Source organism: Fundulus heteroclitus, chromosome 17 (genome assembly GCF_011125445.2).
Source record: "Fundulus heteroclitus isolate FHET01 chromosome 17, MU-UCD_Fhet_4.1, whole genome shotgun sequence".
Lineage (NCBI taxonomy): Eukaryota > Metazoa > Chordata > Actinopteri > Cyprinodontiformes > Fundulidae > Fundulus > Fundulus heteroclitus.
In genome coordinates this window covers 13,992,698-14,010,769 of record NC_046377.1, presented here as the reverse complement: position 1 = coordinate 14,010,769, position 18,072 = coordinate 13,992,698, and the positions used below count along the sequence as shown (strand labels likewise).

At 39.1% G+C, this 18,072-nt stretch overlaps 1 protein-coding gene across 3 annotated transcripts in view; it reads right to left on the bottom strand.

Annotated features, from left to right (window-relative positions):
* Positions 1-18,072, bottom strand: part of iqsec3a (IQ motif and Sec7 domain ArfGEF 3a) — a 137,242-nt gene that overhangs the window by 92,301 nt on the left and 26,869 nt on the right. The window contains exons 1-2 of one of the 3 annotated variants that reach the window (XM_036149020.1): positions 5,534-5,622; positions 4,853-4,959 (exon numbers count right to left, since the gene is read on the bottom strand). The exons of 1 other annotated variant lie outside the window; for it this stretch is intronic. In XM_036149020.1, the coding sequence (XP_036004913.1) occupies positions 4,853-4,942 (90 nt within the window). In that variant the 5' untranslated portion in view covers positions 4,943-4,959; positions 5,534-5,622. Of the gene's footprint in view, positions 1-4,852; positions 4,960-5,533; positions 5,903-18,072 lie in introns of those variants that run through there. One more of the 3 variants, XM_036149022.1, reaches the window with a different exon arrangement.

The window sequence follows — 18,072 nt, the reverse complement described above, 5'->3', positions numbered from 1 at the left end:
TCATTTGTCCATGGGTGCTTCAGGGGGCTTAGATCCCCCCCAGTCAGAGAGAATTTCTTTGTTGAAATGACATATAAACTGTTTCTAAATGGTGTATTGGACATGGTGGCAAATTTTGTGGACAAAGGGTTTAAAATTTAACTTTTCTTTTCCAATTTCTGGAATTTGTTTTAGATGTTTATTAGAGGTCCAAATGTAGGCCTGTTTTAGCTCTAAATAAGTAGTAGAATATATAGAAAATATAGCCTGCCAAGAAGGCAATTAGCAATCCTGTGTTCTAGTTACTTTAGATCATGGGTGCCTGGGTTCAGTTCTGTAGAGCTGAACCCTGCAACTTTTAGATGCATCCTTTCTCCAACGCACCTGAATCAAATGAATGACTCAGGCCTCTGCGGATCTTAATGACATGCTGATGAGGGATTTTAGCTGTTTGATTCGGGTGTGTTGTAGCAGGGATGCATCTAAAGCCGGCTTCACACTGGCTACGTCCCTTGTGTGCGCCGTCCTGTCATTGGAAAACGTGCTGCGCAGCAATTCAAACTGGATCCGTGTAGGATCCTTCACGCATACAGACAGCCCTGCCCCCCTCCCTCCTTTATTTTGAAGTAATACAGGATCCGCTTTACACTTTCTGCGCCTGAACTCCTGTCTGGCTCATCTGGCTTTACGAAATTAACGTGTTTCGCTGCTACATCAACTGTCACAAATGGACTTGATCCGTGTTTCTGATGTACATTGGAGGAGGGTTCTCTGCTGTAGCACCACGGAGCCTTTTTACTATAATGGCTTTTATGTGTGAATGAGGGGTAAAAAATTGTAGGATAGTAGCTCTTGAGGACTTGATTTAGGCACCTTTGTGAGTTGTGGCTAAATTTAAACACATATTTCAAGGAAAATCTCCCAAGAACTACAGAATATGTTTACGTAAAGTTGTGTTTCACAAACACAGAAGCCGATGGCAGCTGTTAGATTATATAAAGGTCTCTGGGGTTTTGAGTAATTTCAGTCTGGATTCACATGACTAATTATAGACTTTGTGTCTGGTACAAGTTGGCATTATATCAAGTTAATATTTTTTATAAAATGAAATACAATGTCAAAATTCTAATATTTATATGACATTTGGAATAATTAGTCATCTATGGCAGAAGAAGATAGCTAAGATCTAATTTCAGTGCAAAGTACTCATAACAGCAAGAAATCCTTCATCTTAATGTGTTACAATCTGTAATGAAAAAAAAGATAACCTTCTCTTGAATTTCTTGCACAATTCCTTGCTTTTTATAACAGCAATCACATACTGTGCATCGTTCCAATTGAAGGATTGTAAGGATTTTGCACTCAAACAATCCAAAACATAACTCTTGAAACACTGCTCTTTAAAATGCTAAACACTGGGAAACAAGTTAATCAAGTTTCCTCGTTAGATAAAGTTAGGGTAGATAGACTTATGCAAATAAATCACCAGATCATTAGATCACGCATGCTGCAAAGATGTAAAACAAAATGCAAAAGAATGATTATTAGCTTTCAAGCTCATGCAAACTAATTGACAGCTCAGAAACATTTACATTATAAATGAGATGACTATGTTACAGTAAAAGTGGGATGAAAGGAATGTAGTGCAAAACAATGGAAAAGGTCAGATATTATCCATAGAAGGAAGGCACAGTGATTGGAACATTTATGGTAATTAGTTCTACTCCTGCAATCTATTTGTAATGTTGTGCCTTTCATTAAATTGTTCCTGGATTTAAATATAGTAGAACAACAAGATCAGATCTAGTCACCCATAAGCAACACCTGTGTTATGTATTAAAGAAGAAGTTTGATGTAGATTTTTCCAGTTTTAAAACATTGTTCTCAGTACTTCTTCCAAGGTCAGCAATGGTGGCTTCTCATTCCTGCACTTTACAAGAACTCCTATTACTTACTGTGAAAATAAATGGAGAAGCATAACATTTACCACTGCTATTCTATTTGAAATAAACAGAAGCAGGTCATAAAGTAAATCTTAAACGTGCATGCAGCTAATAAACGGATGTAGCAGGTCTAAATGTGCACAGAGCATGGTTTAGTGATACAAATGTTTTTGCAGTTAGAATGAATTTGTAAAATGTATGTTTCTCATATGTTGTTACATTTGAATAAAAGACTGAAAACAATATGTTGTATTGTATCTCTAGGACATTAACCAGCATCCCTTTTGTATCTACACTTGCAAAAGTATGTATACCCAAACAAATGATATAGATATCACATTAAAAGCATCAGAAGCTCACAAAATTTCTACGCAATCGGCTCAGCGAAAAATATTTACCCCTAAATAAAATTCTGTGCAACCAACTGTCTTCAGAAATTACCTGGAAATTTGTGTTTTGTCTTCTCTGCCCAACAGAATTAAAGCATCATGCTGCCACTACCATGTTTCACCATTTAGAACTGGGTATTTAGGCGGACAGGCAGCACCTTAGCTTGGCACGGCACCTTCTGTTTATGTGTAGTGCATAAACACAAGGTTTCATTTGATCAAAGCGAATAATCGCCTCCAAGTAAGATACTGCCCTTCCCATGTTTCAGCACCTGAAGGCAGTGGGTGGCAGGTATCAAGGTAATTGATTTTACCCTTTCCCGATTTTTACTTGTAAAAATAAAAGAAAAAGATTCATACTTTTTTCTACCCTGCAATCCTGTGCTATTTTGTGTTGGCATCTCACACAAAACTCCAATTAAACTCATTGAAGGTTGTGGAAACGTAAAATAAATGTAAAAAAAAAAAAAAACAACTACATTTAATAGTTAAAATTTTAGCAAGACATACTTGGATGACGTGGCACGGAACAGGAAAGGGAAAGCTTGACGAGTATTTCGATGGCAATCTCCACGCTTAAAAAAAACATTCGGTTTAGAAAGGGGTCGCATGTTTCACAGGTTTTAATGCTCGGATTTAAGTGACTTAAACAATCCATCACCAGCTTCTTCCGTGGCAATAAAGGTATCGCCCAGAAGATCCAATTACTTTGACATTGATCCAGAGCTCCATCAAGCCCTCGCACCCCCCACCTGTGCGGACAGAAGATCAATGCAGGCGATCATGTATATCAAGCCTCCTTGACAGGGAGATAGTGGAAAAGAGGGACTCTCAGATCTGAGATTAAAAGAGCGGAGGGGGAGGTGGCCTGAGGTTAAAAGAACTCTGAGCCTCGATCAAGGGAGTGACGAGGGAGGAAATCCAGCCAAAACTGAGTGAATGGCGATGACAAGGGGCGAGGTGACAAGCTATCCCTCTAAAGTGTAGCCTACGAGTTTCAGTGGCAAACGACCCCAAAAAACAGAAGCGAATCCTATGATCTTTAACGTTGCAAATGTTGACATTATGAGTTGTGATATAAATGGTGCATATTTCTCACACTGAAATGTTTTTGGGGATGAGAAACACTTTATCATTTGCAACTTGTTTACCGATTATGGTAATTATTGGTGAAGAGTGAGCCAGAGCAGCTTATCAGGCTTTCAGTGAAAATCGATGGAAGTGGAGATTTAGGTGGCTGGTTTTAAGAACTCTCATAAAAGCTAAATACATGTATATGAAAGTCTTTCACAAGCTCCAGTTTTCTGTAATATCATCAACTGCACCTCCGCCGTGTCTTGCGGAGACCTTTTTATTTTTTTATCACAACCTATTGTCTTGCACATGTCTTGTAAAACTGTGCGATAGGCCTGCGGGTTATTATTTTATTGAGCTAATAAATCTTGTTTTTCATGCTTTACAATGACAAAGCCAGCGAAGGAGAACCTGTACAGTATTTGCTCCTGCGGCTATGTATCTGTATGGGCACTGAGACTTGTTTTATAAGTTGTGTCCAGACTTCTCCAGTGTAAGGAACAACGCAGTAAGTTTTCCCTACACACGACAAACTTGAAACATGTAGAGATCCAAAGGTTTTTGTCACAACTTCACCAACTTCCAAGGTGCATGAAGAGGGTCTTCTTCAGGGCAGGACCTTGAAGAAGGCCACAAGCCGAAACGCGTTGGTCTGTTAATAAAGTCTGCACCTTAACCTTCAAGTGTTGCCGAAGTTTTCATCTGCCAAACTTGAAACACGCCACATGCTAAACTATCAACAACTCATATGAAAAAGCTAGTAAGCTGTTAGCTTAGCACTATAGCAAACGGTTCCGTTTCAAACGTACATCAGCAGACACAATCATTTGTCTTTTATGGGAGAGTGTATCTATATGTGTCGAGTCAAATATTTTTTTAAAAAAAGTGAAAGTTGTGTCTCGACAACCCGTCACCTGACATTCACATAACTGTAGCTAATTTAACACAATTAATTTCATTGTGCATTGACGCTTACTTGGAGAAACTCTGGCTGGGTCAAAGTATGCTGTTGCCAAGAAAAACAAATGGAAGAGACTGCAGCATCCTGAACCTCATTAGTGAGTGAATCATGTCGGTGCTACGTAAAACTAATATAGGCCATATAACGCTGATGGAATGTTGTGGCATTTTACTCGGTATACATAGCATTCATTTTCTTGATGCATTGGACTGTGACTCGGTGAAGGCAAATCCCTGTTGCTAAATCACTCAAATTTTTATTGGTGCCAAAACAGAACAATAAATACTGTTTGAGACATACCAACAAAGTAAAGAGAGGTTTTAAAAATGTCTCACCCTGAAGCCCTACCAGTTAGCATATTTTGAAATCCACAAGGCTTGAAAGTCACTGAAATGAATTTCAAGCCTACAATTTTGGTCAGTGAAAGTAATAAAGGAAATATTTATACAACCTAATCTTCAGATTTGTTGGGCCCCACAAGCTGGAGTGACTGTTTGCCGCCTTACCTGCTCGAAAATCCATGGACTGAAGGAATGATGATGGAAATGGATGGTAAACGTTTGATGGCTCTTGAAATGAGGGTGATTATGTGGCATGGATGATTTCTGTGGCCCTGGTGAAAAACATTATTACAAGACAGACCTGTGAATATGGAAAGTAGATGTAAAAATACGAGTGTTTACAAGGAAATTATTCAAATGCTTCAAAACATTATAATTAACTTAAGTTGGTAAAACAAAATAAAGTTACATGTTTTAATATTACTGTAACAACATATATATATATATATAAATGTGTGGCAAAAATAATATTCTGTCCCATCTGCCATTGACAAACAATTTTAAAACAGAAAAAACAAGCCTCAACTTCACAAAACCAAGTGAAGATGTTGATGAAATGGCATGGCAATGATAATGATATGACAATGGAAAGAAATCCTTAAAAACGGTTATAACTATCCACAATAACCAGCAGGATTCATACAAACAGAAATGAAGATCACGTTAAAACAAACCAAATGGTTTCTGTCTCATCCAAATGCCCTCTTTGTCATTCAGAAAATCAACCACACCATAGACATGTCTGACCACAAAAGGTATAATACACACACGCCAACACACTCTGTCCACCCCCTCCCCACGCCCCAAAACACACCAACATACCCCCCGTCCCCAGGACAACCATACCTGCTTGTTTTTGAGGTCAAGAGAGAGCTCATAGTCAGAGGAGGCAGAGTGCGAGCCGGCCCCGTTGCGCTGCACCCTCAGGGGCGAGGCTGTGTGGTGTAGACTGGCCCTTCTGCCTGCACCACCTCCTTTTGCTCCTCCCTCTTCCTCGTCCTCTTCCCCTTGCGTCGCCTTGCCCTCGGCGCCCTCACCCTGCACCTCATCTCTTTCATGATTTGTCTTTGCCTCAGCAACCTCTTCTGATTTGTGAATATCTGTCTCAACCGCCATCTTCTCCTCACTGCAAGGAGAAGGAGGGGCTTCAGGGGCGTCCTGCGGCTCGTCATCGCTCAGGGACTCAACTTGGAGCGGAGGATCAGGCTCTGGTGAAGGCTCTGGTTGGAGTTCGACTTCAGGCTGCAGCTGAGGCTCAGTTTGGGGTTCTGGCTCAGGCTCGGGCTGTGACGGCAGAGTCTGTGGCTCAGGCTTTTGCTCCTGCGGTTGGGGCTGCTGAGGCGGTTCTGGCTCTGGCTGTGACCGGTCCTCACCCTGCGGCTCCCCCTCACCTCCCTTCCCTTCCTGCCCCACAGATGAGTCCGGAGAAAGTTCATCGCTGCAGAAAGGAGGAGAAAACGCAGAGTGAGGTTGCTGCTGCATCCGTGGTGAGCTCTGACTTCTTCTCCAGGCTGCCTGGGTTTAGAGGTAAGAAGGTGACCACTTTTTTTGTGTGTGTTTGATCCCTCACTTGGCTACCAACTGTGTGCAGGGCCAGCTCATCTGTCTATAGCTGTTCTGTTATGAATGTTTTTTTTTCGTCTGTCTAGACACTGACAGACGGTGAAAATCAGCTAGAATATAAAGCACAGAGCAGCTGATAAAACCACAGAGTATAGCACTAAAACAAGAGCAAGTTATTATTTATTTCAACAAAATCTTCAGAGAAGAAAATGTGGGAAATAAAAAACAAGGTAGTTGACAGCCAATAGTGACACACGCCCCCACACACTGAGACACAGGGGACAGTCATGCAGCTTCTACAAACGATTATTTATGCTTTTTAGGAATTCTGTGCTTGTTTACGTGTAAAATCGGTGCTTCTGTGTCTGCGTGAGAGGAAGTGGATGTATTTCTTTTAAAATGGTGTGAACCAGCATTTCTAGATCACCACTTTCTAAAAATCTTTTATTTTCAAAACACAACAGGCTGTAAGGCAGCGTGTCACAATTAAATGAGTAGGCTTAAATGTGCATGCATAAAATAGATGTAAAAGTTTACTTCGGTTGTAGGAAAAGTACTGGCACCAGCTCAAGAGACAAAAAGATGCACAATACTGATCACACAAGCACAAGTATAAATTGGAGCACTATTTGAGGGAAAACTTAGAATTCCCCAAAATTCTAAATAAAGGAAAGGGATCATAATATACAATCACTGTAGAACAACTAATTTCAGGTTTGACTAGTCAATATATTGCGTTTTTTTTTTACTTATGTCCAATCCTAATGTGATCCTAATGGCAAAGAAGCCCATCAAATGCTTTTAGCCTTTTGTGTTCACTTTTAGCATTCTTAGAAGCTATTGGACAGCCAGAACCAGTATTTTCACAGTGTATATCTTGTCTTTTACTGTTCATTGGTTTTGACATATCTAATATAGATTCTACTTCAGCAGATCTATATGTTACATATCACCTGTTTACAATAGACAGGTGAATATCTACTCAGAACCTAATATTTGCCAGTGTGTTACAGTCTAAACGGAAATACAAATGTGTTTCAGTATTTGAATTACAATTTAAATCTTGAAATCCCCAAATAAACCCTATAATATGTGTAAGTAGACTTGATGCAGACATTTTCTCTATACTTTCTATAAAGCATTTGCAATTTTTAAAGCGTTTTGAATGAATACAAGAAAAGCACTTTATAACTGATGAAAACTCCATCTATGAAGGTGCATGCACCCACATTTTGAACTTCCTAATGAAACTGGTACTCGCCACCTGTAGTGCAGAGAGATTTGGGGAAAGAGACAACAAAATATGTGTATCAGAAATGATACATTATGGCTGAAAGTAGCAGGGGCTACTTCAATGCTTTTGAAACCAAGTGCTTCATCATCATCCAAGTCAACTAAGTCAAACCAACAAAGGACCTCAAAACACACCTTCCTTTATATTTCAACATAGAGTGCTCAAAATAAATAACAAAACAGTAGATGGCCATGGCTGCCACCCTGTCAATGGATCTGTTTAGCAAAGCTGGTATACAGCAATCTAAAAAGTACTTAGCATTGCTCTGGTGTTCTAAACGACTTCCAATAAAGCTAAAAATATAATTTTCCAGTAAAACCATCCTTGAAACGTGGGTCTTTGGAGGTGATAATTTGTACCATGTTTCTTTGTAAAAGATCAGGTCTTTGGGTGAACGCTGTTGCGGGGATAGGTTGAAAAGCGTGAGTCATTTGGTCAGATATGCCTTTTAGTAAAACAACATTTATTTATTTATTTTTTGCTGTTGAGTCTGTTTTTTTCTCCACAAAGTCCAGCAGATATTATTCTATTTATGTTTCGGTGAGGTCAATATGGCTATGTTCATGCTGCAGGTCTTAATGCTTAATTCATTTATTTATTTTTTTGGGTGGGGGGTGGGGGGGTTGCGCTGAAACCTTTTTTTTTTGTGTGTGTGTGTGTGTTGTCAATCATATTTACTAATGTGACCACCATCAAACTTCTGTCTGAATGGTTCAAGACCCCAAAGAGACCCGCATGTGCAGATAACAGAAGACGTTACAAAGCAGCACGCTATTTACGGAAGTACTGTAATTGTGACTAAAGTGTTCAATAAAGCTTTGTTTTAAAACACACACACACACACACAGAGATGCTGGCATCTCTGTGTTAGTATGAAATTGATTAATGGGAGGCGAAAATATTAAGACCACATCATAACAAGAAGAAGCAAGGTGAGAAGAAAAGAACGCAGCTATTAACAACGGCCTTTTGTAGAGCCGTGACTGCTACTGGTGTAGAGAAGTTTGCATTGATGTGTAGTGAGAGCCAGGACAGCTATGTAAACAGTGGCTGAAATGTGACGACAGTATAGGCTGCAGACGCTTTGAAATACACTGCCGGACCAAAAAAATCCCAAAAAACAAAGTAACCACCTGGTTTGAATTAAGCTAATAGGTATGAGCCTCCCATTGGATAATTACAGCATGGGCGATTATGTTTCAGCTGGCAACAAGTTATTTAACCCCAACTGGTGCAATGAGTTGCTTCTCATTTCTTAAACAACCATGTGGAACGACACATCTTGTGGTCGTGGAAAAGATGTCCGTCTGTTTCAGAAGGTTGAATCACTTGCATGCACCAAGCAGAGAAAACAGGAGATTGCAGAAACTGCCAAAATTGAGTTAAGAACTACCCAATGCATTATTAAAAATGGAAGGATAGTGGGGACCCATAATCTTTGAAAAATGTGGCTGAAAAAAAAATCCTAAATGATCGTGATCAGTGATTGTTTGGTGAAATCAAATCAAAGATAAACAGCAGTAGAACTCGAGGCTATGTTTAATAGTGAATGTAAGAGTTTTCCACACACACAATGCAAAATGAACCTTAAGAAAACTGCTAATCAGTGAAGCTAACTGGAAAAAAGGCTTCAATTTGCTAGAAAGTATAAAGATTGGACTCTGGAGCAATGGAAGAAGGTCATGTGCTCTCATGAGTCCAGATTTACCCTGTTCCAGAGTGATGGGCCCATCAGGGTAAGAAGAGAGGCAGATGAAATGATGTACCCATAATGTCTAGTGTCTACTGTCCAAGCCTGAGGGGGCAGTGCTATGATCTGTGGTTGCTGTAGATGCTGCAAAGAATGAGGTCAGTTGACTACTTGAATATACTGAATGACCACACTGCAAAAACTGACCTAAAAATAAGTACAATTTTCTTAAAATTTGTGTTTTGGTCCTAGATTTGAGCAGGTAAATAAGATTGTCTACCAATGGAATGAGTATTTTGGCCCCTAAAATAAGATAACTAGACATCCTGCACTAGAAATAAGATGATGGAGATGAGTTGTTCCTATTTTAAGTGCACAAAACGTATTCCACTGGCAGATCATCTTATTTACCTGCTCAAATTAAGGACAGATACACTAATTTTAAGAAAAGTTTACTTGTTTTTAGTTCCGTTTTTGCAGTTAGGTTGTTCCATCTATATATTTTTTCTTCCCTGATGGCACGGCATATTCCAAGATGACAATGCCAGGATTCATTGGGCTTGAATTGTGAAAAATTGGTTCAGGGAGCATGAGAGTTAAATTTCACACATGGATTGGCCACCACAGAGTCCAGAACTTAACCCCACTGAAAGTCTTGGGATGTGCTGGAGAAGGCTTTGCATAATGGGCAGACTCTACCATCATAAATACAAGATCTTGGTGAAAAATTAATGCAACACTGGGTGGAAATAAATCTTGTGACATTGCAGAAGCTTATTGAAACAATGCCACAGTGAATGCCTGTTGTAATCAAAGCTAAAGGCGGTCCAACATCATTTTAAAGTGTGACCTTTTTTTTTGGTGGCGACTTTTTTTATATATTAGGCCAGGCAGTGGGCCTAATATCCAATATGTATCCAAATTGCTACCACATATCGAAGTGCCACAAATCATTTTCTTTTTTCTTGGCATTGGGCTGCTCACATTGCCATGAAAAAGACGGATGTGGGTTGCATATTAAGAAAAAAAGAAATCGGATTTGGATCTCATTTGCCTGCTGTGTGAATTTAGCCTATGTTATGCAAGGTGAGAGACATCCCTAGAATGTTTTTAAACTCTAAATTTCAGGTTGACATTGTGGACGACTTTTATTATGATTATAAATGCCATTTATTTATTTTTTATGTTGTCATACTACATAAGGTGATAAGACTGGTCACTGGATGTAAAATATGAAGCTTTCAGTCCATAAACTGTACAATGCAATGGTTGGTTCAAATGGAAAATCTCTTGCATTTCTCTCTTGTATAAGCTTACTGTTCTCTTTATCACACTTCACAGTATGTAGGTATGAAGCAAAGGTATTCATGAGCTTAAAGCACAGTCTGCTACTTCAAAAATAGAGCTGTTAGAAGTAATGAATAATAAAAATAGAAATAAAGCCAGTTCTGTTCACATCCAATTCCAGGTGAGCTGTTTTCCTGTGCAAAAATAGACATGTCTGGGTAAGACAATATGTCTTTTAGGAGGAAAGGGCAAAGTATAGCTGGCTGGCTTTGCTTCCAGCTTTTGCAAGCTTTGGTTTTGTTTAAATGTGGCCTTTCCTGTATGCATTTTAAAAGCACCTTATCTATGACAAAATAAAAGGTGAATGTAGATGGATTAAGATAAAATCCCGATTAAGCCATAACAGTGAACATATGCTGTGGAATAGGTGTACATACTGAATGCAGTGACTGTTTTAATGCTTTATTTACATTTATGTACATGCATGTTGACACGCACAGCATCTGCGCATCCTCAACCTCTCAAAGGCAGCCTCTCTATCCTCTAAGTCTGTCACTCACACTCATCCTTATCCATTTTGTCAAGCTTCCCATCCTTCTCTCTTTCTAATCTCCTGCACACACATGCAGCCTTCCTGCTATTCCTTCATCCCCCTGGTATAGAGGGTTCAGCAGTTCCAGGTGTCAACATGACTGACGATGTGGAGACAAGCCCTGGATGCTGCATTTCTCTCTCCTCTCATTTTTCCATACGTCACTGCTTAAGATGGATGAGACCTGTGGCCTCCACAGTTTCCAGCCAGGATACACTTACAGAGTCCGACATCTCCTGCCGTCTTTTCATGGCTGCTAATAGGCAGGTGGTATAACAAGGGCTTTTTTTATCTTCATTGTTATGCTGCCAGTAGGATAACTCACAAAAATGTTTTTTTTTTTCCTAATGCTAAGCAAATAGTACATATTGCGAATGAATCCAGGCAAACAATCAGACAAAATTTCAGAAAATGAAGCCCGTTTTTTAGTCTTTATACGGTGGCATCATCCCGAGACTTTGCATTAAGTTAGTAACCATTTTTTATACACCAATGAGATATTAATGTTTGTGTTGTCTGGTGCGCTCATTATGACCAAATTAATCTTAGCGCCATTAGCCTTCCGGGTAACATTAGTGCTACCACCTACTAAACGTAACTACGGTTCGTTTTGAACGTAATGCGTTTTCGTTTCGCCCGGCCATCGTTCAATAATGCTATGAGCGTTAGTACATCATTAATAGGGAAGATTATTGTCGATTTACTGGTGTTTTGTGTGACTTTAGGATTGCCCATCAAGCTAATGACCGATCGCTACAGCGCCCTCAACCTTTAAGACACCTGATTTTATTAATGCAATTATTTCTCCAGGAAGCCAATGATGTTCACTGAGCAAATCCCCCTTTAAAATGTTATTTCCTTGAATAATGTTTTATACAACTCAGATTTGCATTGTGAATAGGTTGAAACACATATGAAATGTTTTCCTAAATTAGTCAAGCTAATTTGATCTCATTCCATATTCTTTTTCAATTCAATTCAATTTTATTTATATAGCGCCAAATCATGAAACATGTCATCTCAAGGCACTTTACAAAGTCAAGTTCAATCATATTATACAGATTATGTTTTTTCCTTAGTAGTTTAGTTGAATCTCACTAGCATTGTAGAGAGAGAGATTTGTTGATTGAAATATAGTGTTGATTCAGATAAGCAGCATTTTATAGTGATGTTCTCTGGATGTTAGTTTATTTCTGTTAATAAATTCTTGAACTTGTTCTATATGCGTGCAGAGTTTGCTGTTAAAATAATGGCAGTGCTTAAATCTCCCTTTCAAGTATTGTCCTGATCTTCATCGGACAATACCTAACAGACTGAGAGTTATTTATTAAAAATTAAATAACTTAAAACCATGCAAAATGGCACAACACTTGTATGTCTGAATTTGATTTGCAACATCAATAGACGTATTGTAAGAAGTGTTATGCATTGAGAAAGAAAAATGCCAAAATGTATAGGATCATGTGATCTCAACATCTTACTAGGACAATCGCCCCAGCTTCCCAGGCTATTTTTCTATTACATGGACACGGATTTAAATGGACCTGTAAAGGAGAATTTGTAGTAAAAAAAAAGTGCAACAGAGATAACCACATTCAGAGAGTTGGAAAGTAAAGCTCAATCAAGAGTATGGGGGAAATTCTCAAGGTTTGCCTCAAGAACCATAACACACAGACGTATCGACAGAATGGGTGACATATGTCGCGTCCCTTGTATGGTCTAGTCCTGAACAAGATAAAGATATAACCTCATATGCATCTTACCTGGGCTAAGTAGAAACAGAACTGGACTATGGCTCAGTGGTCCAAAGTTCTCTTTCCAGACGAAAGTATATTACACATTTCGTTGGGAAATCAATATCCTAGGTTCTGGAGAAGGAAGTTATTTCCTGTTGCCTGGGGTCCAGAGTGAAGTTTCCACAGTCTGTAATGATTTGGGAAGCCGTGTCATCTGCTGCCTTTTGTTCGCTGTGTTTTATTAACTCCAACTCAGCGCAGCTGTCAACTAGGACATTTTAAAGCACTTCATGCTGGCTTTCGCTGACAAGCTTTATGGAAATGCTGATTTCATTTTCCAGCAGGACTTGGCATCTGCCCACTCTGCCAAACGTTCCAAAAGCTGGTTCAATGATCATGGTGTTACTGTGCTTGATTGGCCAGAAAACCTGTCTGACCTGACCGCCGTAGATAATCTACAGAGTACTGTCAGGACAAAGACGAGAGACGCTAGAGCCGACAATACAGACAAGCTTAAGGCTGCTGACAACTGAGCATCTTTAAAACATTGGCTGAGCAACAAGATGATCACCTCCATGCCACACCACACTGATGCAGTATTAGTCAGGGCAGAAGCCCTGATTAAGTACTGAATGCTTACATTGTCCACTTTATGGATACTTTCAAAAATAGAAATCTAGAGTTTTCATTGACTATTAGCAGTAATTATTAAAGTTTACAGACGTGAATGCTTGACATATATTAGGTCTTAGTAATCCTAATGAGTTAATTTTTAAAACGTAATTACACAAATAAATGGATTTCTCAATGCTATTCCAATTTATTGACAAGAAAATTGAGTTGATTTGCAATGCAAGCTACAACTCCAAAAAACAACTGACTGGGAATCTGGATAAATTCACCTTAGAAAATTCCTTTATTTGGAATGCGCTACAGTACTAAAAAAAATAAAGCATGTATATATATATATAATGGATTTACAACAATTTCTTACCTGCTGTTGTGATTTTGTTTCTGATGATTACTTTAAGTAACAGAGTAACCCTGTTTTGTTTCCCTCTTTGAGCACTGAATGCATAACTTCTGCTTCCCTAAATTCCAGTGGCCTGTTTAATAGCATGAAAATATAAATTGACAGATGGTACTGCCATGGTCATTAATTTTTTTTTATCCACCAAACAAAGCCCATAGCTTTATTTCAGCACACTTAGCTCATATATAGCCACCAAACATCTGCTGTACAGTGAATATAGGTGACAGCAGTAAACTCAAGCACCACTTTATGATCTTTATATGGAAGCTGTCCTGATTATATTTCCAGGGTTTTCCAAGTCACTGCAGACTACTTTGACTTTCATTAACCTTGATCGTTTTTGCCGAGTCATCACCACAGCAGTGCACCGCGAATGAGATGAGATATCGGACTATGTGACCAGAAGGGTTGAAGAGGTCTAGCCTCTGGTGGACTACAGCCAGGAAGCTGCTGAAGAGGGCATTACCCAAGTAACACCACATCAGCACAAGCCATTGCAAATGAGATCCCCGAAGAAGCCGCTCATTATATTGGTTCCATCTTGCTCAATCTGAGACAAAAATTTCATCTTCTCCCAAAATGGCCAGGCGGTTTACATGAAATAAATCTGTAGGAAGCAAACGGCTCTATCTATTGTCTGAACAGCAAAGTGAGCCCTTCTTATTACCAAGCGAAATTCAGTTATTGTCACTTGAATTCCCCTTCACTCTCTGCCTCCCTGAAGTGTCTCGCACTGCTCACAGAGAATTAATCAGTTCATCAGGCAGAACACAAGGGCAGCATGAGGAGGAGAGACTCAGCATGCATAAGATATTTCTTCCCTTCTGATGTGAGCATAGGGGTATATTTTACAAGAAAAAAAGCATTACACCGTCCCATTGCCATGCCTATAAGCAGGAAAAACACTACTTGGTGCCATGCAAAGAATTTAAGCAGTATAGAAACCACAAAGAAAGGGGTTGTGCTTATTGTAGAAAATATTTTCCCACTAAAAAATGCACGACAAAAACAGCAAGATACCTGCTCTTACCACCTTCAGTTTTGCCCTGCCGTTATTCCTTTGCAGACTGCAAATTAGTTTAATTCTCCTTCATTTAGGAAGCTGTTCTCTCCAATAAAGATAATATTCTACACAATGTCAACATTGAGTAAATAAGTGCAAGGAAGAGCAATCTTACTTCATCACCAGATCAAGTCTGGTCTTTTTCTTTTTTCCGTAATAGATTAGGTTACATCATTTTATTTTCCTTAGACTTATCCAGATCTGAACTACACCATTGTGAAACAACTTGAGAACATCTATAAATAATGGAGATGTTCTTCACCCTTCACATTATAAATTCTACCTCCTGATAACAGGTCAGGATTACCAGCGTCAGCATTAGTTCTATGGCAGTTATATCCCTAAAGGCACCAGAAGTATCAGTCCCCTTGAAAGAAGAGTCAGTGTATTTAAAATGTTAATGTTAATCAAAATATGAGTTAGACTGGGCTAAAGATGCACTGATCCATTTTGTGGTTGATTTCCAATCTTCGGTTTATTGTTGTCATGGAAAAAACAACTTTTAGTGTGTGTGTGTGTGTGTGTGTGTGTGTGTGTGTGTGTGTGTGTGTGTGTGTGTGTGTGTGTGTGTGTGTGTGTGTGTGTGTGTGTGTGTGTGTTAGGGATAGGGTTAAAGCTTTCTGGTTATTTGCTGATGTAGCATTATAGTGCATTATTATATGAACCGAGAAGATATACACAGAACCCACCCATCTAGTTGGAGTTAGAGTAAAATGTTATATTACAGATATTATTTTGAGTCATATTAATGACATACATGGTACTGTACAATCTGTATTTCTGAGCATGCTTCTTTACTGTTTGAATGTACGCTGGTATCAGTTTTTGAGAGCTTTTGTAAGACATCATACATCTGGGTGCAGCTGTGTTGGATGTAAAGGAAGCATAAACTCAAAAAGGTAAAAATTCTAAACTACAGCCAAAGTTCTAACCTTATCATCATAAACATTTCCTTGTTTCTAGAATTCAAACTAAAATATTCTGAAAGATGAAGGAGAAGCATGCCAGTAGCTGTCAGAGGAAAGATGTCTGCAGCCAGCAAATCTAAATTTAAACTGTCATGAAAGTAAATATTCTTTTGTATTGGTAAATTTTAAGCAAGTACGCACAATGTGGTATGTGCCTCATAAAATAGTTACGTTGTTCATATTATCACCTTATAGGTAGAACTGGCCCTCCGTTGAATTTTCACCTTAACATGGTGGAGAGTTTGTGTACTGCAAATATACTGAAGGCTACAATGTTTTAGAGCTTTAGCTCATGACATGGACTTACATGGTAAATTAGCCTAGGGGAGAGATCAGACTAAGATATTCAATAATTACGGAGGAGGATGCTTCCTGGATCCAGGCCTTCAGGGGATGGGGGCTTGGCACAAAGAAGCTACAGGATACCCCTCTATGTGGGCCCACCACCTACAAAGAAGAACATTGGGTGCAATGCAAGTTGAGTGGCATGTGAGGGCAGGGACGTTAGCATGTTAAATCCTGGTGGCATGATATGGCTTTAGGGATGAGGACTTTCACCTCATTGGTGAATAATGAGCTAGAGTTGTTGTGTGAGGTTGAGCAGTACCAGCTTGTAATAGATGGAATCACCTCTATGAACAGCTTGGGCTCTGGAACCCAGCTCCGAAAGAGGGTCTGGACGCTCTCCTACCCCAGAGTACTCAGGGTAAGAGGCGTTGGGTGGGGCTGGGAATACTCACAAGCCCCCAGCTGAGTGCCTTGATATTGGATTTTTCCCCAGTGAGCAAGAGAGTTGCCTCTTTGCAACTTCCGGTCGCAAGAGGGAAGGTTCTGACTGCTGTCCTTGCTTATGCACCGAACAGCAGTTCAGATTACCTGTTATTCTTAGAGTCTCTGGATGATGTCCTGGAAGGGGTGACATCTGGGGGGATTCAGTGGCAGGTGAAGGTGTTACATGGAGGGTTTAATCAGGAGGAGGAGGGGCATCCCTGATTTGAAGCCCAGTGGTGTGTTGTTGTTGGACTTCTGTGTAAGGCATAGAATTTCCATAACAAACACCATGTTCAAGCAAAAGGTGGTCCATAAGGCCACCTTGGACAAAGGTCAATAATAATAGACAAAGCTATACTTTTGTGGTCTTAAAGATATTGTATGTCTTTCCATTACATATATTTGGTATGCAGTATTGTGCCGATCATCAATTTCTAGTGTATTTGCTTGTCATTTTCCTGGGTGATGATGAGATGATTCAAATTAGATGTTTGTCAGATGCTGTAGTAAAACCTGTAATCTCTAGGCCTAGATAAATACGTGCAAAATTAAAATGTGTATTTCTTTGAAAAATATTTTGTTAACATCTTTGAACCTCTTTCCAAAAAGGTAGGACTTTTGGACAAGCCTGGAATATATGGCGATGGTAAGTCTGGGTGTCACCATTTTTGCTGGGCTTTCTATGCTGGTGTGACGAAAAACCTTATTACATTTTCCATCTGTTTCCATCTGTTTGCCATTGTATTCTACACATTTTCCCAATCAGATTGTTCTATTTTTGCATCTTCTTCAGCATTTTTAACTTATAAAGGGTAAGTATGTTTACTATCCTGAAGTCTTTCTTATAACCTTGTTATGATGATAGCCATTTGAAATATACTTAAAAATGTATCATCTCTTCATTCTTAAATTTCTTTCTGAAGTTTGTCATATCTATTTGTCATTTGAACAAAGAAATCCTGGTTTTTAGACCATATTTCTGCTTGATTTTGAAAGTCTGTTACCACCTCTGATGTCCAGACTGTTTGTGAAGTAAGAGGTGAAGCCTTTGTCTGTCCATTGTTTAAATCTCCTATCATGGTGGTTAGGTAATAATTCACTAATATACGCTCATCACTGTTACATCATCTCTTCTTTGGTTAGGTTATTGTCACTACAGATTTCCAAATTGTAAAGGTTAGTGTTATCCAGGGGACATTAGCATTATTCGGGTGAGTTTGTAGTTGTCTTTCCATCTAGCTATAAAAGTAGAATTACATAAACGAATAAGGGGTCTTAATTAAGAAGATTAATTGTAATCTCTAAAACCTAGAAAGTCCATGCTTCCTCTATCCACTGAAAGTTGCAGTGTAATGTATTTTATTCTTGATTTCATCCTTACCATATAT